Source organism: Biomphalaria glabrata, chromosome 1 (genome assembly GCF_947242115.1).
Source record: "Biomphalaria glabrata chromosome 1, xgBioGlab47.1, whole genome shotgun sequence".
NCBI classification, from domain to species: domain Eukaryota; kingdom Metazoa; phylum Mollusca; class Gastropoda; family Planorbidae; genus Biomphalaria; species Biomphalaria glabrata.
In genome coordinates, this window is record NC_074711.1 from 30017149 (window position 1) to 30038755 (window position 21607).

Sequence of the window (21607 nt, forward strand, 5' to 3'; positions counted from 1 at the left end):
GGTTAGCTACACAAATCAAAATGTAGTGGCCTACTGTGGGGTGAAACAATACAGCCATTATTCCGTGCAGGACCTTCTCAGGGCACCAGTAGTACTGGCGATTGACTGGGCGCCATGCGCTTGGGGCGCTATCGGTGTTATTTTTTTTTATCCTGCTCTTCTGAATAAAACATTTTCTTTAAAAAATTCCTTCTATAGTCGGTTGCATAGGGCGCTGAAATTTGCTATGTACACTCTTCTGTCTCTTGGTGTAATTGTAGGATGTACACATGTCTATACGAAAGAAATGATGTGGTGTCCCATTCTGCTGTGTACACTCTTCTGTCTCTTCATGTAATTGTAGGATGTACACATGTCTATACGAAAGAAATGATGTGGTGTCCCATTCTGCTGTGTACACTCTTCTGTCTCTTCATGTAATTGTAGGATGTACACATGTCTATGCGAAAGAAATGATGTTTCCCATTCTGCCATGCATTAAGTCTTTTATTCTTTAAGACATTTTTTTGTTGTTGTTAGCGCTTTAGCTGTGGACTTAATTTGACTAAGTTAAGCTGTAGTGAGGCTAAGGATAAGGAAATAGATCTAGATTTGGAAGTTGGCGATCAAATAGATATGACAGATGGTCTCATAGATCTAGATCACATGTTTGGTCCATAGTTTGATTCACACGTATTCTTACTGTCGCCTAAGAAGCCACGCCAACGTATTGATGTAGACCTGGTAGTTAATTCATTTTGTTTTGAGCTCATTTCCAAGTGAGGAGCGGTATGGACACGTCTAACTAAAGTAGTTCAAGAGTTCTCTAATTCAAATAGTGTCTAGTCTTCTTACATGTTTCTCTTGTCTTGGGAGCATTCAGTGGCAGTTCTCTCATTCAAATAGTGTCTAGTCTTCTTACAAGTTTCTCTTGTCTTGGGAGCATTCAGTGGCAGCTCAGCCCAGTGTCTCGAAGATTTGTTCGGTCACAAGAAGTAGGGAGTCATTGTGAAGTCACGAGCGTTTCACAAATTATAAACTCGTATAATAAAATACGAGTTAGCGCCCTTATGTAGTCATAAACATTTCTTTACGCTTGTACGAATAGTTCATTTCAATTTGATGACACCACAACTTTATTCAACTTTATTTGGTGAGTTAAAAAAAAACCATGCATGAAATGAATGCGATATTGGTCAGTTTTGGGCAACTTAATTTATTGGCGGAGAATTCATGGCATGGGTGGCAACCCACCGCCCCCCTTTTCGTATTTGTTCTCTTTTAAAAATCCCCCAGCGCCCCCCCTCCCAATACTAGTGAAGAAACGTGAGAATGCAAATGTAAAGGAAACTTGTCACGTGATTCTTGTTCAAGTCGTTTCTTAGTTCTCATTTTGAATCTCTGAACACGTGACTATCTTTGAGTTGAATTTTAATTACGTTTTCTATTTCATGTAACTATTTGGGATTGGTCAATAAAAAATAAACTTCAGCTAATGGGAACCTTGTGTGCTTCATGCAGATTGACAAATTTACACATGTCATTCTTTAAATTAAGCTTCTAAACTTTTTAAAAAGCTTATATAAACTCAGTCAGTCAGTCTATAGGCCTATGTCTGTCTGTCTGGTAAAACTTTTGTCTATTTCTCACACACCCAATCTCGGATCAAGCTGGCATTTTCGCACAATTATTTCTTTTACCTGATAACACAAGAATCAATATTAGTTAATTAACTATTGGTAATTAATTATTTTGTTTGGTATCTCGAACAAGGGAAAGAAATTGTCCTTTTCTGAAGTGGTGGTATAAGATGAATTAGCTTTATAGGTCGTCGTTTGAGTCTTAGTGAACACTACATGAGAAAAATAGGACGAAACTATAGAATCTATAGATAACTCTACAATCTTCCATGTTCACTGGCTCTCCACTAGCAGAGTAGTTGCCGTGTTGGCTTGAGAAGCCTATAGTAAATGCTGGAGCCATGATTTCGAATTGAGGTCGTCCCCTCACATTTTTTTTATTTGTATAAATGCTTTTTTATTGTTAGTCTAGATCTATTGCAAATTTAATTACATGACTGATTGAACGAATTGGTACAACTATTCTTAATATAAGCTTTGTTTGTTAAGAACTTATTTTTAAAAATATTTTCTTGTTTTTTTTTTTTCCTTTCAAATAGCGGTAACTGTAGTAAAGAGTCCTATTTTTTTAAAAATGTACCATGTGACCTTGAGTGGTCATTTTATTTAAATACACTAGTATGGACATTTCGCTTCCAAGCATCCTTTCGATTAAAAATCATTGTTTAGAAAAAGCTTGTAAAAATATTTATTCCCAAATTTGAAATAGGCCTACTTTTACATTGCAATGGTCACTTTGTCGTGGAGCTACTTTTACATTGGTCACTTAGTCGTCGAATTGCTTGTACATTGGTCACTTAGGCCCTGAGCTGCTTGGTTTTGTCTCCATTATTTATTAAAAGATTTAAAAACTAATAGCTAGGTCATCCTAATTCTTTCCATTGCGTCTTCCTTAGACAATTCCATCGCAGAAGACAAACAGTTACACAAACAGTTACACAAACAGTTACACAAACGCATTATTAATTGTCACGTAACATAAGCTACAAAAAAAATTTGAAAACTCAACCCTTAAACATTTTCGTGTATTACACACACATCTCTCTTCTTGTGATGCAACAGATTCATTTCATGCACATGGTTTTCGCATTTTTACGCATTTAAATGGATATTTATTAAGGCTTTCAAAAAATTGTAGGGGCCTCCACAAAACTCCTGCCCCGGGCCCTCCACATACTAAAATCCGGCCCAGTGGACAGGTCCTATTGTTTTTCTTAATTCGACTGTATGCATTTTCCTTTCCTCATATTAAGTAAGTTCTAAAAATAGTGAATGACAATTGAAAAAAATGGGACATGGGAAGTGAAATGTTCTCCCGTTGGACTATTATGGCTCTGTAAACCCAGCCTGACTTACTTACTTGGCCACAACTAGTAGGCCTACATGATGAAACCGTTGCTGAAAAGTCAATTGAAGGTGTTTTCCTGTTGTTTGTCTCTTTCTTTGAATGTCTCCTTCGGGTCTCAACGTTTGATTTTGTCAGAGCTCTTCATCACTTCATTACTGGCAAGTTTTTTTTTCTATGCCAGTAAATTAAATTTGAATTGACTTTTGAGCTGGTAATTGGAGGGTTTCTGGGAAGCCTTTGTAAAGCTCACTGAAGAATTGAAATGCTTACGTTCTGAGCCATTAAACTACTGTGCGTTAGACTTGAAACAATGTATAAGCTAGGACATTAAAGGTAACTGCACAAGTTTCATCTGGAAGCCTCCGTACATGGACTGAAGGGAATGCTGGGTATGCATTGATGCACTCTTAAACCTGTATTTAGAGCAGCAAATGACCTATTTGTAATGGAATAAGAAGGTGGGACAGGCAGGCTGGTTGTAGATACGTTCCCTTTCAGACCATGCCGTCTATAGGGCAGATGGTGTTAAAGTCGTCTGTTCTTTGGCCAACAGTTAACAAGCAGGGTGTCATGTGGCAAGCACAATGACCAACCGCCTTTACTTTCCCCAACAAAAGTTAGGTACCCATTAGAGTTGGGTGGACTTCACCAAGGCCATGGGTACATCATTTTAAGATGTTAGGCTGCTGTGAGGAATGAAAAAAACAAAATGCTACTTTTATTTAAAGTGTAAACATTGTCTAATACATAATGAACCTAGGAGCAACTCCTAGGTCAAATAAAAAAGTTAAATATTTAATCAAAATCTCAAAATGATATTTTTAATATGTACTTTAGGTTTTCAATGCAAGGACCCAAGCTCATTTTCCATCATAATTGAAGTTTGATTTCTTGAGAAACCTTCAAAGTATTTCAACTCATTTGTTTAAGCATGTGTGTGTTTGTGTGCAAAAAAAAAAAAAGGGGGGGGGGGGAAATAGGCCATACATATAGTTGAAAATATTAATTAATTTATATAACACTTCTTTGCAAGCCTGTATTTAACTGTATCTTTATATATAGTGTTTATTGTTAAAAAAACCCTCTTTCTTATATTTAAATATTTTTCCTATCCTTGTAGATTATTCTATATTAGTTTTAATTGAAGCTGGCCGCCTCTCAAATACAGACACTTATCAGGTAAGAAAATAGTTGCTTTCAAAAATGTTCCAGCTGTTTAATGAATGCATCTGTTTAATGAATGCAGCTGTTTAATGAATGCATCTGTTTAATGAATACAGCTGTTTAATGAATGCATCTGTTTAATGAATGCAGCTGTTTAATGAATGCATCTGTTTAATGAATGCATCTGTTTAATGAATGCAGCTGTTTAATGAATGCAGCTGTTTAATGAATGCATCTGTTTAATGAATGCAGCTGTTTAATGAATGCAGCTGTTTAATGAATGCAGCTGTTTAATGAATGCAGCTGTTTAATGAATGCATCTGTTTAATGAATGCAGCTGTTTAATGAATGCAGCTGAACATTTCAGCTTTCTTTCCTGTTGATTTAATTCAAAAACATTTTCATTAAAATAGTTGAAATGTTAAATATTTCTTGCCAGAGATTGAAACATATTTTGTTTATTATTATCATCCTTGTTATTATTATTTAATGAAGCAAACTTTTAACTTCAATTGCACTTGGTTCTTGTGATGTATCTATTTTAGGACATGGTGTTGGTGGCTTTTGGACGAACTGGTTTTTACATTTTGACTGTTTTACAATTTCTTTATCCATTTATTGGTAAGTTACTCAAACTCAAAGTTCAAAAATGAATTAAAATTTAACCATTTTAATACATGCTGTTAAATAAAGAAATGACAAATTTAAAAGAAATACCCCCCCCCCCCCCCACACACACATCTCCAGTTAGTCTGTTGTCATTGTCACACCACAAAATGTTGGTTCTTGTAAATATATGGTCATTGCATAAGCCCAAATAGATCTACCAGTTTTAACTTATTATTAAAAAAATGTGCAAGAATTATTTTTGTTTTATTTCTAGATAAATTCTGTTCTGTTTGTTACTAACTGTCTATTTCTAGCTGTCTGTTTCTATCTTTTTGCCACTATCTGTTCAGTTAAACTTTAAAAAGAAAAAGAGGGCAGGGTTAGGAGAAGATTTAGGTTTAGAGTTTGTGATTGAAGTACAAGACTATAATTTCCAAAAACAAAAACCAGCTTACTAAACTTATACCTAATCAGTCTTCATTTAGTGCCACTCATTCTAAAGGATAGACTGAAATAAAATTAACTCAAACATTTTTAGAGCATTTGGAAGTTTCTGGTGCTTAAAATGTCATTATCATCTGCAGCTATGGTCAGTTACAATGTTGTCATTGGTGATACCATTACAAAGTTTATTGCCTGGATTGGAGGTGAAAGTAAGTCATTAATGTACTATTCTACAAGTCAAGTTATTTTAAAATGATCTTTCTTAATTCAGATGTTGTCAAATATTTTAGCATCTTTCATTCATTCTGAAGGTTGATAATAAAATATTCACTAATGCATTCACTTTTTTTTGCCTATAAAATTTTCCCTGCATTAGATATAAAAAAATATGTAAATTTCAGTTCAGCTAGTATATCCACACAAAATACTATACATTCACTTTATCTTTAAAGATAACACCAGGATATTCAAAATATCTTCATTGAGAAAATGTTATGATTTGAGGAGGTAATTGTTAAAATCTTCAATTTAATTGATGCCATTAACATCTATTTGAAAGAAAATAAAACCTATATTTCATAGGTTATATTGTTCACAACTTGAATGCCAATTTGTTCTATAATTGTGCCATTTCTACTTTGATATACATTTTGTTCCACCAAACCACAGATCCTACCATACTACACTCAGTGCTTGGCAACCGACAGTTTATTATAACTGTTGTTACACTGATAGTCACATTGCCTCTTTCTTTGTACAAAAATATTGCCAAGCTTGGAAAGGTGAGCTTTGAAGTCACAATTAAGCTCAAGTAAAAATCTCTTAGTGCATTATCTATAATTTTAAGTCCATAATATTATTATGTTAACATGGACTTCAAATTGAGCTTTCAAAACATTATTTTTTGTTCTAAAAATGATTAATATACATACATTAAATGATTGTGAATAAAAATGATCTTAAATATATTTTTAGTTATACAATTTCTTCAAGATATATTAAGATACTATCTACTATTTATTTCTTTTTTTTACAGTGGGCATTTTTGTCAATTTTGCTGATAATTTTCATTATGGTTGCTGTTATTATCAGACTGAGTACATTCATTGGAACACTGTAAGTCATACAGTGGCGTAGCTAGGGTGGGGGAGGGGGGAGAATTGAAAAATTCCCCTGGGCCCCCACTTGAGGGGGGGGGACCCCAAATGAGTGTTTTTTACATTAAATATTATGCAAATATATATATATGCAAAATGCAGGGCCCCAAAATGATTGCGAATTCCTAGCTACGCCCCTGAAGTCATAATTAGTGCCTGGTAGGATTTTACAAAGAAGAAGAAAATAACACATTATAAAAATAATTAAAAAAATAAAAAGTAAGTTGTTAACTCTTTCAGTATGACATAAACTCTCAGTGATTAAACTTGCTGGCTCTGGGGAGTGTGGCATTATTTTAAGCGAGTAACTGGCCTACACAAAGTTATATTAATTTATTGTATTTATTTAATAAATTATTTTCTTTAGAAACTTGTGTGTTATATTCTTTTTGTTGTACAATAATACAGGTACTATAATGAGGTTACATTAGGGTAATAGGTAATTAACTCATACATATATATACTGTGTATAATTAACCACACTTTTAAAAATGACCTTGTTAATTCATGATTCTCTTCTGATTTAAAATTGGCAGCTCTCCAACATCTGATGCTTGGCAATTTGCCAATTACAATGTATCACAAGCTGTTGGCATTATGGCTTTTGGTAAGATAAGCAAAGCCAAAAAAAAATGTTTTGGTTTTGATGCAAAAAAAATAAAAAAATAAATAATAAAAGAAAATAAAAACATAAAAATACAAAGCTTATATTAAGGGTAATTTTATCAATCAGTTTAGACCAGTCTTATAATTTTGTTTCTTATTGATCTCGACATATAAATCTGTGTAAAGGATATATTTTTACCAATTGTTTTTGTTTAGCTATTAGCTCTCTAAATGCACTATGACCCTATCACTTGTCTGGACCACTTGTAAAAGGGGGAGGGAAGAAGGGGTATTTCTGTAAATGTTTACATGATTGTTTTTTAAATGCATAAGAAAAATGTTCACTCAGGGCTCAAGTTTTCTCAAGGGGACTAATTCAACTTATATCACCACATCTGTCAAGTATGATTTCTTTCCCTTGTTCAAGATACAAAGCAAAATAATTAATTACCAATTGTTAATTAACTAATTGGTTATTTTTTTTATATTAATTGATTCTTCTTTTGTCAGGTAAAAGAAATAATTGGTGCAAAATTTCAGCTTAATCCAAGATTGGGTTTGGGAAGAATAATGTGTATAAAATTTTTATCACACAGACGGACAGATAGAGTGAGTTGCTATAAGCTTTGTAAAAAGCACATCTGATTACCAATATATAACCTAATTTTAAGACAATTTATACTCTACTTTTTTTTGTACTACTTATTCTATTTCATAGAATAATTTATATGATTCTTAAATATGTGATTCCATTTGTATTTTATACATTTCTTTCTCAGCATACATGTGTCATCATAATACATTTTTGATTCATTCATCTCTTGAAAATCCAACAAAGAAACGCTGGGGTTTTGTAACACACTTAAGTGTTCTCTTTGCTATGGTGATGTTGCTTATACTTGGCATCACAGGCTATGCTTCATTTACTGGTTTAACTGAAGGTAATATAAGTTATAAAGAAGATATAAAAATAACATTACATTAAGTATTGTTACAGCATGACCTTAAGTAAAAATAAAATATAAATATCTTTCTATTTGTCAAAATGAAATAATTGTATCAAGTCATTTGTTAAAAATTAAACATTTATATCATGTCATTTGTCACTAATGTCTACTGTTTGTTTCTTTTTGACAGGCGACTTGCTTGAAAACTATTGTCGAGATGACATACTAATGAACATTTCTAGAATTTTCTTTGCTATAACCATAATGTTGACATATCCAGTTGAATGTTTTGTCACCAGAGAGGTTTGTTTTGAGTATTACTTTTGATTTTCTTCTCATCTATCACACTAGCATCCTTATCATTAGGTTCATTTGTTCTCTATGTTGCTCTTTTAATGGCTGGGTGTTTATATAATTATAATGTATATCTTTGTCTAAAAACTCATTACAATAAAGCTAGTTATCTTGTATTGTGTTTGTACCCAGGTTGTAGAAACAGCTATATTTCCCTCTACACCTGAGTCTCCATTGTGGAGACATGTGACAGTTACAGTTGTTATTGTGGTTCTCACAGGAGCTATCTCAATGGCCACTGACTGCCTTGGAACAGTTTTGGAACTTAATGTAAGCCCTAACCCTAACCCTTTAAAAACAATATTTATTTAGTAGAGTATGCAAGATTTTCATACAGTATCTTTAATTCTTTGATAAATTTCCCTAACAGTTTTTTTGGATTCTATCCATTTCTGTGATTATTTTCTAGACTTTTCCTAAAGATTAGATTGAGGGAATAAAACTTGTTTTAAAAACCTTGCTCATTGATGGTGTTAGCACATGAAAATTCATATTGAATATTACCTTTACAAGCTTTGTTCTTGAATATTTTTGAAAAAAAGAAAAAAAAGTTTTTTCTTACATATAAATATGTTATGTTAGCAAAAGTATGAAGGTGAGATTGATTTTTCAGATCTCTAAAGTTACAGTGAGAAATTTTCTAGTTTCATTTTTTTCTCTTACAGGGCATCTTAGCAGCGGCTCCACTTGCATTCATTATTCCAGCAGCTTCTGTAATGAGGCTAAGACAAGATGCTATTTTTTCCAAAAAGAACATTCCCGCCATACTTTTGATGGCTTTTGGCATTCTGGTTGCAGTGTGTGGATTTATCATGGCAGTCATCAACATGGCTGAAGGTATCAGCTGTAGCCATGGCAAGGAACCCAAGTATTGTATGGCTATCAACACAACAGATATTACTACTGTGTTTACCCCTCTCAAAGAGGATGAATCCAGAGTTGGAAAACGATCTCTACTGAATACTTTCTTTTAAGGTTCAAATATAATGTTCTTCTGTTGTTTTTTTTTCCACATTTTACAGCAGATGTATCTCAATGGCTAATAGTGTATATTTAAAACTACTTAACAGTCCAACAATATTTTAAGAACGTTGTTTTTATAATGACATTTTTTGTGATAGTTAAATTTTTTGAACCTAAACTTTTGAGTGGTGCCAAGATACAGCTTAGTTTTAAAGCCAAAGAAATAAAGAATGCTGTTTGAAATCCCCAATCAAAGTCTCTGTATTAGATAAAGCTGAATGTTCTATCAAACGTAGGCTTATCTTCACATAAACAGTAATCATATATTTAGAATTTTTAGTTTTTAGAAGTTTTTATTTGATGTCAACAAACCAAAAATTGAAAATGAATGTGAATTATTATTTATGTTCTTAGTTGGAAAAATAAAACCTTGATTGCATTTAAAAATATTGCAGCATAGTTTACAGTGTCAGAGAAAAAAAATTGCATTTATCCATTCCCTTCCTTTTTTTTAAATTACAAAATGGATTTTATGACTATAAATTTATGAGATAAGAATTTAATATTGACAATTAAACAGATGATCTATTCAAATACTTCAAATGAACATTACAACATTGTCAGATGACATCTTAGACTACACTGAGTACAATGTTAACTCAAACTTTCTTGCATAATATATGGTAAAAATGTATATAGAAATGTAGATATATATATATATATATTGAACATAGATACTCTTACAATTCCACTCTTTGAAGACTATGACATAGCTGAGACATAATTTTTGTTTCTGCTGATTTGTTTCTTCCCTTACAATGTTAATTTGTTTTGATCAGCTAATCCTCAAGAAATTGCATACAAATGATATAGCTATTTGTTGAAATACAAAATGAAAGTTTTTGTTGGTAAGAAAGAGTGAGGGTTTGGGGTCAGTGAATTTATTTGCCTTTCTTTAACTGTTGTCTATAGAAATAGCACCACATTAAGTAGTAACCTTTACCAGCTAGTTTCATACTGTGTTAAACATATCTAAAAAAGAGCCTCATTTACAATGTAGAGATCTGATTTAAATTTCTTTGTTGAATATCATGATAAAAACTAGGCCAACAGACCCTGAATTGAATCAGTCCCTATGATCTCATAGAACAAAGTATAAATCTTTCTATTTGTATTACCCTAGGATGACTTCTTTTTAAATAGTACTTTTTATTACAAGCTACATTCTCTTTTTAAAAAAATTTAAATTAACATGAATTCCTTGGTAAGTGAGACAGGTAAAATAGGGTTGACCAGTATGTGGCAATCTGTATACCATAGTGTTTTGTGCCCAGCACCATTTAAGTGATATCCTGAACAATGTCCAGGCTTCAAAACTCATACAATTTTTGTTTATCCTCTTGGGGTTTTAAGCTTGTAATATTTTAGGTGGTTTTAGATTCTGGTGGTTATCCTTAGTTTGACTACATAATCTAGACTATGGGATTAAATGAAATTTTTTTTTTTTCAAATGGGCTTAAGGTGCTTTTGTTTTTTTTTAACTGTTTACAGTGCTCTAATCATATTTTACATTAGTATCTATTTTTAATGTGATTCTAATTTGTAATTATGCCATTTAATATCAATGTGATGTTTTATACCAAGTGAATTGTTCAATGTGATATTTCAGTATATTCCATAACAAATAAATAATTATTGTTGTCATTGCTTTAATTACAATGAAATTTTGTTTATATCATTACAATCAAAATGATTTGGTGTAACTTTTAAACAATTTGGAATAGCCTTAGGTTGTGTGAATGAATTGAAAAACAGTGACAGGCATATTAAGTGAGATGTCACAATGAGAGGCTTATGTGTTCCTCACTTGAATGTTGTATAGGTTTGAAACAAAAGAAAACACTGGAGTAAGTCTATAAATGATATCTTGAACTTTAATTAGTTTTAAGCCAACAGACAGAGTCATTTATCTGAACACAAAACTTTGCTGAAATAACTGAACATTGACTCCACTGCTGCAACTCATTTCTTCTATATTTTCAAATAGCCCTATCAAAGACCTGGAAATTTCTACAATATTCTTTTATAAACTTGACACTTTTTTTTTTAGCTTTATAAACTACTTATTGAGCCTTAGACCAATCCTTCTCATCCCTTGTGTAACTGTTTATTTGTTTCATGAAGCTTTGAAAACTTTAGCAACAATGAGATTATTAGAAAAATATTTACTTTTTTAGAAAACAAATAAGGTAGCTTTAAAAAAACAACTAACAAACAGTCAAATTATATACATATTGAAAAGTACCAAAGAGCAGTAATTTTTTAATAATATCCACACATTTCTCCATATTAATGTATGTTTTTTCTTTAATTACTTTAAACCAGATTCTTTTAAACTTGGACAAATATGCTAAGTTGGTAAACAGAATGATGCATGACAGAAAACAAACTGGAAGATAAATGGTCTCAATGTTTCTGTTCTACTTAACAGCACATTGCTTAAGTGAACATCGAGAATAAAGTGTAAAATGATTGAGTCTTTTTATGTTAGGCAAATGTGTAATTATTCCATGCTGGCCTATTACTTTTAACATGTTTGTATACAAATTTTGTCAACATGCTTTTTAAAAACAACAGCAAAACAAAACTTAGTAGATTGTCATAAGCAGAACCAAATTTCAATGAAGCATAAATTATAGTCTGGGTAAGATGAATTTATGTTAACTGTTTTTTTTAGATGACTCCTAGAATTATGAAAATGTGTCTGTCTAAAAAAATCAAGCAGTCTGATTTTTGTTTTCAAATTTGTTATAAAAGTTTTGCAAGTAATTTCTGCATGTGTGATCTTCCAAATAGTTGTGTTGCACCACCTCTGAAGGTAGGGCCTGTGTAAGTGCCCCTTGGAGAGAGAGGTCAGAGAAGAAAAATTAAGAAATGCAATTGAAATTTATATATTCTTATTATTTATTTATTCAACCCCCCTCCTCTTTTTTTGTTTTGTTTACACACACACACACATACACACAAAGAAGCTAAATGAGATGTCAGGTGGTTATCAAATTTTGGTTCAATATGACACATTAGCCCCTCAAGGTTTTTCAAACTTTTATGTTCAAAGGGATAAAAATTCCCATTTCTAATGATTTCTATACTGTTACATTAGAATTTTTAGTGTTTACAAATATTTTCAAACTCATACTCAGTGCATACATATTATTTTAAAAATGTGAATCTTAACATGGTATCTCTACATTTAATGTTTTGAGATAAACTGTATTTTGCTGGCCATCTGTCTCTCTATGTTTTAAGAGTGTGGCTATTGTAGGTTGCAGTTACTGTTGTGTCAGATACATATTTGTATGTTGTTACATTTTCAAAATTATGAATAAATATACATTTATCAAAATAAATCTAGATTATCATTCTTTTTTTTAACTTGCATTTGAGTTAAGTCATCAAATCTAAACATTAAGTTAAAAAAATCCTCTTTTATAAAGGTTCTAAGTGTTATATTACCACAATACACTAACAATACTGATGTTTAAAAGTTACACTCCATTTTTATTAACGTGAAACAAATAGAGAACAACCAGCAGAGACTAATACACAGTGAATACACACTACTGAGACACTTCAGAGTAAACCGTGAACACGTGAACATACTGAACAATAGAACAAGGGAGACTACAAAAAAACAAACAAACAGTGTCCAAATACAGGTCTATTATGAAATATGTTTCAGGCCTCGGTCGTTGCAGTCCCTTATTTTTGTGGCATTTAATTCACTACTTTTTCTCCTTTAAAAACTTAGTCCCTGGTGCTGCTTTTCATTTATGTTCGATATGTATGTATCATTCATTCCTTTCAGCACCTAGCTTCATATTGATATTTACTATTATGAAATACCATCATCTTTTGAAACATAATGTTCAATTATCTAATGAATTTTAAAATAACTTTAAATAGCTCTTAATTTTTCTTTCATACCTTTTGGTGGTCTATCCTCACAAATTACAAAATGAAAATTTAACAATTGATGACTATTCAGAACAGCCTGACATTTTAAATCTTTTTAAAAAATATTTCGTTCACATTCAAATAGGAAAGCAATACAGAATCTCTAGGTTAATCAAAACAAAAATTAAGTCCTTAAAAGCATACTGAAAATATTTTATTGAAACTATAGTTGTCCATAATTTTAGAACTAAAAAAAAAAACTTGATCTGTAGAGCTTGAAAAATCATCAAATCTTTTCCACTATTTGAAACATAATGCGAATTTTGGATGAAATTATAAAATTCATTTTAACATATTTTGTTAACTGTTTTGTTTTTTTCCTAAGGAGAGTTCAAAGACAAATTGAGATAGACAGTTGTGTTTTACTTCATTCTTTTGGGGCTGCCATCGCATTACTCCTTACAGTGACATTAACGCACTGAGATGTTCAAACTTGATTCAAAGCCAAACAGGCAAACATGAAGTGCAACACCGGGATACCAACTAAAACTATGAACTACATGAACAATACATTTTGTCTTGTTTCATTTTAGTAATTACAAGCGATGCGATGTTTATTTCACATAATACTGTGAAGTAAGAAGGTTTTTCTTTTACCTAAATTTTAAAATAAATATTAAGTGTTTTTACTTAAAAACATTGGAAAAAAACACAAAAACAGCAGCTTATTTCCAAATTTTTTCCTGCATCAAAAGACACCTACAAAGTCAGTTTATAAACATAGTTAACAGTGACATCTGTACTAAACATAAGCATGATGATATCAAGCTTTTTTAAAAAAAATTATCACATTATTTATTTACATATAATTATTACATTAATATACAGACTAATATACACTGAAGTGCTGAAGCTAAACAGAAATATTCTCTTTTTTCAATATAAGAAATACAGATACCTTTCAATTATAAATGTGTTAAGCACAAAATTTAAAAATCTAATTTAGATAAAATGACAACAAAATATGGCAGAGGGATGCAAGGCAGATCAGAGGAAAGATACTAGATCTCTAGCTTGTAACTGATTTTACTTGACTTATAAGTATTCAAGTCGTAAAATGGTATATTTAGTGCATATTTTAGAATGTCTGTTGGCTTTAGGTAACTTAAACTTCCTTCAAATTGAACTGGAAAAACCACAAGTCTATGTGTTCCTTGACAAAACAAGAAAACAAATCTAATGCTATAGATCCATATTATGCTATACCAAATGTTTTTGTCTGAAATTGAATAAAAAAAAATTTCATAATGTCTTAAACAAACTCAAGAAAAAATGTTCCATTTGTAAATCTAAAAATTATATAGAGATATTTAAAAAAAAAATATGAATATTAACAGGGAACAAAAAAAAAAAGTTAATTTTGTAGATTATTTTAAAACACAATTTTCAAAATTTTGTTAAGGACAAAAATAGATTCCTAAGAGAATAAGTATCAATACTGGTATATAGTGATATTTTACATTAAAATACTACAACTGCAGAAAGACTTAAACTATTTTTTGTTTTAAATAAATGCTGAACAACTTTTTTGTTTCTTAATTTTATGCTTCTAATCATACAAAATTCATATAAGGTTAAAAGATTTCTTTGAAAAACTATATAATTATATATAAGATCAAATAATAATTGAAGCTGTCAGGAAGTGTAGTCTATAACTTTAGGCTTCTGACTTTGTATAGACTCTGGGCCATGCAGAGCGCGAGCTCTTTTTAGAAAAGCATTCACCATAGTCTTCACTACTTCATCAAAAAATACAGTTGCCAACTGAGAATGAAGTTGAGAGCGAAATTCAAACACAACCTGAAAAAACAAAATGATTGATACTTTTTCAAAGTTTATTGAGGAACTGAAATGATTATAGCTATTATTAAATAAGATCAATTATTATGTAACAGAAAATTGAATTTCTTTAAAAATATTTGATGCATTGTGTCTATAGCTAAGCAATGTTTACTGGAATTAAGACTTTCAAATCATTGTGAGCATGTAAAGCAAAATTTTAGGAATGTTTATTTGTTTCGAATTTTGACATCCCTAATTGAGAACAAATGTTGAAAGTGTTTAGGTAAGTTTCAAGAAACAGTTTTGGGGATTTATTGAAATATATGCTAAAGAAGAATCCTCATTTTAAGGGATGGTGGGAATTCTGATCATATTTCATTAATAACCTGTTATTATTGCTTTTACCAACAGAAATGTTAATAATCAAAGAACAGTTTTTTGGGAGATTTATTGGAATAAATGCTAAAGATGAATCCTCAATTTTAGAACATGAAAATTTCAAATTTTATTTAATTAATAAACTGTAGAATACAGCCTGGATGCTGGACTACTGTGAGGAGATGTGAATGTTATTTGGGCTTGTTTGTTGAAGTCTAGGGGAAATTAGATTCATTTTATCCCGCTCACATATAAGATTTTGTACAGGCACACCGCAACTAACAGTAAGAACAGACCAATATTATACGTTTATAAATAAATATAATTTAATAAATGAAAGATTACAAAAGATAAATGATCAAATAAAATTATAATTAAGAAATGAAATGAAGGTGCTAATATCTAAAATAACTGCTCATCATGGATTGCTAATTATTGAGTGATTGGAGGAGAAGAATGTTCCTATGTCTGCTACTTATTTTCTTAGCTGCTAGCCCGTGGGTCGTCTTCTGACGGTCGTAGGACTGGCACTCAGAAGGATGAGTCATCCGGCTCTGTCTTAGGACGTCGGCTCGGGTTAGTCTCTATGCTGTAGGCAAACTGGCTCTAGGGTGAGGCCGCTGCCTGTTTAGCAGTAGAGAGGGTTGGTGCTGCAGACTAAGTTGTAGTGGGGTGATCTCTCAGCTGTGGTCTCTAGCTTGTAGAGAGCCGTACTAACTCAACACCAGTTTATCTTCTGTAGCGAAGGTTGCTCTAATCTGTCGGCATGAGGCAATAGCTATCGGGCAGTGGACAGTTTGGGCCGGGTACTGGGCAGATGATACTGGGCAGTATAGGGCACTGTGGACACTGGGCAATATGTTAGGGCCAAGGACAGTAGGCAATGCCTTCTTGCTAACAGGTATGTAATTGGGGGGGGGGGGGGAGTATCTGGCGTGGTCTGCTCCGGTTACAGCTTTCTATGGAGATCTGGTAGTTATAGCAGTCGGGTGTAGCAACCAGGGGTAGCAATCAGGGGTAGCAACCAGGCTGGGGATAAGACAGACAATTAGGAACCTCCTAAAAGCATTGAGCAGGGATTCCCATATGCCTTGCAATCAATCAGATGTAGGCATTGGTATCAATCCCAATAGGCATTTAAGATAATTAAGTATAAAATCTTAAAGCATGCATATAACTCAATAACAAACAAAATTCAAGTAAGATAACCACAATAAACGTGTTATCATACAATGTAGGATGATACTTGTCAAGATTCATCCATTAACTTTGATTACGCCGATAAGTAATCAGTTACAGTAAAATGGGGAATGAGCATATTATATACTAAAGGATAAGATGAAAATAAAATATTAGGGATATGGCTACAGTAATAAGGGTTTGATATAGTTAGTCAAAATTACATTCATCCAAGGAACTATAAGTTCACAAGGGTGGGAGACATAATAACATGTATGAGGGATATACAACAGAAATGCGAAATAACTAATTTCAAGTGGGCTCTGTAAGTTTAGAGCACTGCAATCTAAGTTCTTAGACAGTACTTAGATTCACTAAAGGGTATTGTTTACATCAATCACTAAAATACAGGAATGGATGAAACATAACAAATTAAATGTAATAACTATAGTTTCAAATGTAGACAACCATAGCAGCATTAATAATACTATATGAAGATATAGCATCGACATAAAATAGTACGGGATACATACATAATAAAGTCATAATGTAATGACGGGGAACGTGGTTGTGTACTAATGTGTACTCACACATTCCTATAAGATAAAATGAGTATAGTAAAATGTTTACACTTACCCGTTTGTCCCTAATGAAACCTCACAACTAAATTTCCTAACAGAGGAGACTGTATGAATCCTAGTGGGCCTAACTTGGAATGCTTTGGTCTCTCCCTATATACAGATGGGGCATTTTGTTTAACGGGTGTGGAAGATAGCTAGCTGATTTTCTCACATGTATCTATGTACTGGACATGCCAGGCGTCAGGTCAGATTTATGGCCCGTACCGTGAGAGTAGGGACTAAGGTGAATATGCATTTGTCCAGCCCGATTGCAACGCTATTCTTAGAGCGATGCGTATTCTGCGGGGTGTGTGTGTGTGTGTAGGTGTGAAAAAAGTTATTAGGCCGCAGCGTGAAGGGACTATTGTGTGCGGTCACCTGCACAGCGGTCAAAATTAAAAGTTAGCCCTAGAGAGGCTAGTTAATGTTTTACGTGGAGATTCGTCCTGTGAGAATGGTGCGAGGGAAGATAAATCTTAAAAGAAATTAGTTATGGGTGGACAAGAAAATAATTGTTTTAAGTTAAAAATAAAGTTTCTCACGGTTTGCTGGGAAAAACTCAAAATGAACTTTTGCATGCAAGTTTCGTATCGTCACAAATACATAACAAAGAATTTTGGAGAAAAAAAAAAAGTATTTTGTAATTAGTGTAAAAATGTCTGTTTCTGCCCACCCACCATTCACTATGCCACTGCTCCTGATTACAGTATTTATATAGGACATTTTTAAATAACACTGGAAAGGTTCCTAGTATTTTTTTCTATGTCAGGAGTTCAAAAAGTTTTATTTAATTTTTAATTCTGAGAATTTTTGGATTTAATTCTGCTTCAAATTTTACCAAGATACTTTTCTTTCAAAATCATCACATCAATTAAAACACTCACTGAGAAATCTAGAGTACAGGTTTTTGAATTGTCAGGTAGACCAGGACTAAATCTCCATACAGTTACAAGTTGAGTAAACAGTCTGCCATCTGTGCATTCAGACTGAAAGGAAGACACATACATGAACAATATGGTAGATGAAAAAAAAATAATTATATGATAAAGTGCCAGTAGTTTTTCAATGAAATAACATTAGGAATTTATCTTGAAATATCTGAAATCTACTGAAAATAATATATTAAAGAAAAAATCAAATAAAAAATCAAAGTAAATGTAAGATTGTAAAAGTTTTTTAAAATGTTCATAAATAAAATTGCATGAATTCCATTCAACTATGTTTATCTTACATGTACAAGATTGGGCCGAACTAATTTTATAGCTGAATTATATTTTTCAGATAGTGGAGGAAAACCTATTTCCATTTTTGCTTTACATCCGGTAGGCCGCACATCATAAACTGCTGAGTTTGTGCACCATGGTACAAACTCCTTGTAAGATCCTACATCTGACACTATATCATACATCTGTTCCATTGAATATCTAGAAAAAAAATATGTCAAAATCAAAACACTGACAGTATCTGAAGAAAGAAAATGATTAATTAAAAATCCTAATTTTTTTATTTTTAAAAAAAAAAAAAACATACTTACCCTAGTAAACGACGTTCTGCATAAGCTTTTCTTTTTGACAAATTTGATAGTGGATTTAAATTTGGCAACTTGAAAAATGTTCTCATGAAATGGACTTTGTTGACATACGTGCTGCTGGCTTGTAATTGTAATAAGGATGTTCTTGCACATAGCGTAAGGGTCCTCTGACATCTGCAACACAAGCTCAACTTTTACATTTCTACATTAACAAACAAAACATACAACTCAACTGAACTATTAACTTTTTAACAAATGTATATACTAATTAAGTATATGTAATTATATGTATATATGTTGAAAAAAATTAAAACAAATATATATCATTACTAGATATAACAAAAAAATATCACTAATAGTGATGAGCATGATTTTATTGGTAAAACTAGATAGAATCTATCACAAGCATACAAGAGCTAAAAATTAAATGAGTGAGAACCTAAAAAAAAAAATTGGTCAGTCAAACAGCTACTCTTAAAGTTACTCTTACTGTTACACAGTTTAAATCTTTCATAAGTCTCCCACTTTTTACTCTTAGGTTAAAAACTAGATTGGCTCTAGACATATTTCTGAGTTTCTGAATTGTAATTAGATTAAATACATTGTAATCTTATGTTGTAGAGATCTTATAAAATAAAAATAGAATCAAACAAATGGCAAATGAAAAATGTACTTTATTTACTGGCAAATTAAAAATGTACTTTATTTACTACAAAACTAAACAGAAACAGTACTGAGTAATAGATTCTAGAGTGACTAGTGCATTGTAGATGAAGCCAGGTCTAGAAACTTGAAGGAACAAATTAAACTCATAAATTATGATAAATCATAGAATAATTATAATTAAAATAGACTAATAACTAATATTCAGACTGCAGACTCAGAGACTGACTACAACTACAGTAGTACTATGCTAGGTCACTAATAAGTCTAATAGCACTCTTACTATCTTAGTCTTACTCTAAGTTAGACTAGACTAGTCTACTAAAGTAGATCTACTAGTAGACTAGATTTAGATATCTACTGATTTACTAATCATGACTACAGTAAGTCTAAGACTAATGATCTACAACTAGAGGTAGATATTCTAGATTAATCTATTTAATCCAATAATAAAATAATTTGAATAATCTAGGACTAATTCTAGGACTAGATTGACACTATTATTGACTAGACTAGATAGTAAAGTAGATCAAAATCACTGGAATCAGTGAGAGCACTTTGACTTTATTTAGAAATGTCTTAGATCTATATAGTAGTTTATTTATTTCGGACATTACATGAATTCGGACATTCGCTGTTTTTTGTGGTCATTAAATAATTATTTTAATAATGTATTATAAAACTATCGCGCTGTATAATGTGCTTGTCCATTTTCCAATGATTCTAACCCAATTTCCTTCCATTTAGCTGTCTTTTTATGTAAGAAAAACGTATTTCAAATTTGTAAGGCAGGTTGTTGTTTTTTCCTATGTTACCCGGATGACTTTACCTCTTCCTAGAGTTAAGACTATATTTTTTGATTGGCTAAGTCTATACTAATGAGCCCGGCAATATTTATTCTGTTTTTGGAGCTAATTTATTTGATTCATAAGCCAAGTTTTCTAATTCCATACCAAAAAAAAATTAATACAGTGTCCGAATTAAATTACGTTTTTCTTATCAAAATTTATTTCGGACAGCCAGTTTTGGACATCAATAAAAATGATCTTATATTATATTTGTTCGTTTGTTGTTGTTTTTTTTTAATGGAGAATAAATGGGCAAATGTTTGGAGTGAGCTTGGTACATTGAATGAAGTTAAATGCTTAGATCTAGACCTACTAGATAGATCTAGATTTATATATATAGTTAGGCAAGAATGGCTATCGTAACCTGTAGGGGCCTACTATACTACAAAAGATAATCTGTATGTATTAGAAATTTATTAAATTAATAAATAAAAAAAACACAAACATTCAACACACATCTAATCATGCAAACCCCAAACATTCAACACACATAAAATAAACAAACATAAAATAAGTCTAAAATTCGGTGCAGAAATCACTATTCCAGTGACCTAATTTTGGTAGAATAAGTGTGTTCATATTTTTATTTCTTGTGTTTGTATTTATGCATAGTTTGAAAACATCGTAACGATTTCATGTGAGGGGCTATGCCTGGGGATCTTAAAATTTAGTTAATGTTAATATAGAATTAAAATCTGAGTTTATTGATGCCTAAATATAGAGACTGTCCGAAATAAATTATGGTGTCCAGAATCAAATAATGTGGGTCAAATGTGTCCGAATTAAATGAAAACACACGGCCTCTTTGACCTTAAAAAAATAAATATAATAACAAATATAGGATATAGATCTAGATCTAGGTTTGGGGAACAAATATAAGTAGTCATCCTTATTCTCCTTTAACTAAAGAAGATTTTGATAACACATCATTTTCTTTTCTATGTCAAACCATTGTAAAATAATGCGCTGTCAAAGTCAAACTTTCAAATTTGGGCCTATAGGAGTATAGGTGTCCGAATAGCATAAACTACTCTAGATATTCAAGATATTGATTTAATTTAAACTATCTAATCTAAAAACAAAAAAGTCTAAAGTTAAGTAAAGTTAAAGTTAAGTTAACTACCTGTATTTACATATATCGAAATTCCGCTCGAATGGACGAATACTTCTTGCGAGGGATCGAGCAACTGCACTATTTGCCATTGTTTAAATTTGTTTCTTTCTAATAGTGCAGTTTCGAATATCAATAAATATCTTATACCATGGCTAATCATAATGTTTATGTTTACTTTCTGCCATTGCTCATTTCTCTTTATTAGAGCTCAATGGCAACCAGTTAGAGCAGCACACGAGCAGTCAAATCAGAAATAAATATATA

The 21607-nt window shown here is 31.7% G+C and overlaps 2 protein-coding genes across 3 annotated transcripts in view; one reads left to right on the forward strand and one right to left on the reverse strand.

Annotated features, from left to right (window-relative positions):
* The window catches only part of LOC106060768 (putative sodium-coupled neutral amino acid transporter 11), a 44568-nt gene extending 33569 nt beyond the window's left edge, over window positions 1–10999 (forward strand). For both annotated transcript variants that reach the window (XM_056031766.1, XM_056031770.1), the window contains exons 4-13: window positions 4088–4146; window positions 4677–4752; window positions 5325–5393; window positions 5854–5966; window positions 6221–6300; window positions 6878–6948; window positions 7727–7888; window positions 8085–8197; window positions 8381–8518; window positions 8914–10999. In XM_056031766.1, coding sequence (XP_055887741.1) covers window positions 4088–4146; window positions 4677–4752; window positions 5325–5393; window positions 5854–5966; window positions 6221–6300; window positions 6878–6948; window positions 7727–7888; window positions 8085–8197; window positions 8381–8518; window positions 8914–9222 — 1190 coding nt within the window. In that variant the 3' untranslated portion in view covers window positions 9223–10999. The remainder of the gene's footprint in view (window positions 1–4087; window positions 4147–4676; window positions 4753–5324; window positions 5394–5853; window positions 5967–6220; window positions 6301–6877; window positions 6949–7726; window positions 7889–8084; window positions 8198–8380; window positions 8519–8913) is intronic.
* A 2365-nt stretch (window positions 11000–13364) lies between these two features.
* Window positions 13365–21569, reverse strand: LOC106060769 (coenzyme Q-binding protein COQ10 homolog B, mitochondrial-like). Its single transcript, XM_056031785.1, has 5 exons — window positions 21353–21569; window positions 18722–18892; window positions 18419–18611; window positions 18072–18173; window positions 13365–15028 (listed from the first exon to the last, which is right to left on the reverse strand). The coding sequence occupies exons 1-5, from the start codon at window positions 21430–21432 to the stop codon at window positions 14864–14866; spliced, it is 711 nt and encodes a 236-aa protein (XP_055887760.1). The 5' UTR covers window positions 21433–21569; the 3' UTR covers window positions 13365–14863.
* Window positions 21570–21607: the final 38 nt, after the last annotated feature.

What these genes read in the sequence shown, in the direction of transcription:
- LOC106060769 (XM_056031785.1), bottom strand. Translation starts at nt 21,432, where the DNA reads ATGGCAAATAGTGCAGTTGCTCGATCCCTCGCAAGAAGTATTCGTCCA. An exon ending in TTCGGCCCAATCTTGTACAT is followed by an intron (nt 18,174 to 18,418) that starts GTAAGATAAACA and finishes TCTTCCTTTCAG; the next exon opens with TCTGAATGCACAGATGGCAG. An exon ending in CCTGTACTCTAGATTTCTCA is followed by an intron (nt 15,029 to 18,071) that starts GTGAGTGTTTTA and finishes TTGTTTTTTCAG; the next exon opens with GTTGTGTTTGAATTTCGCTC.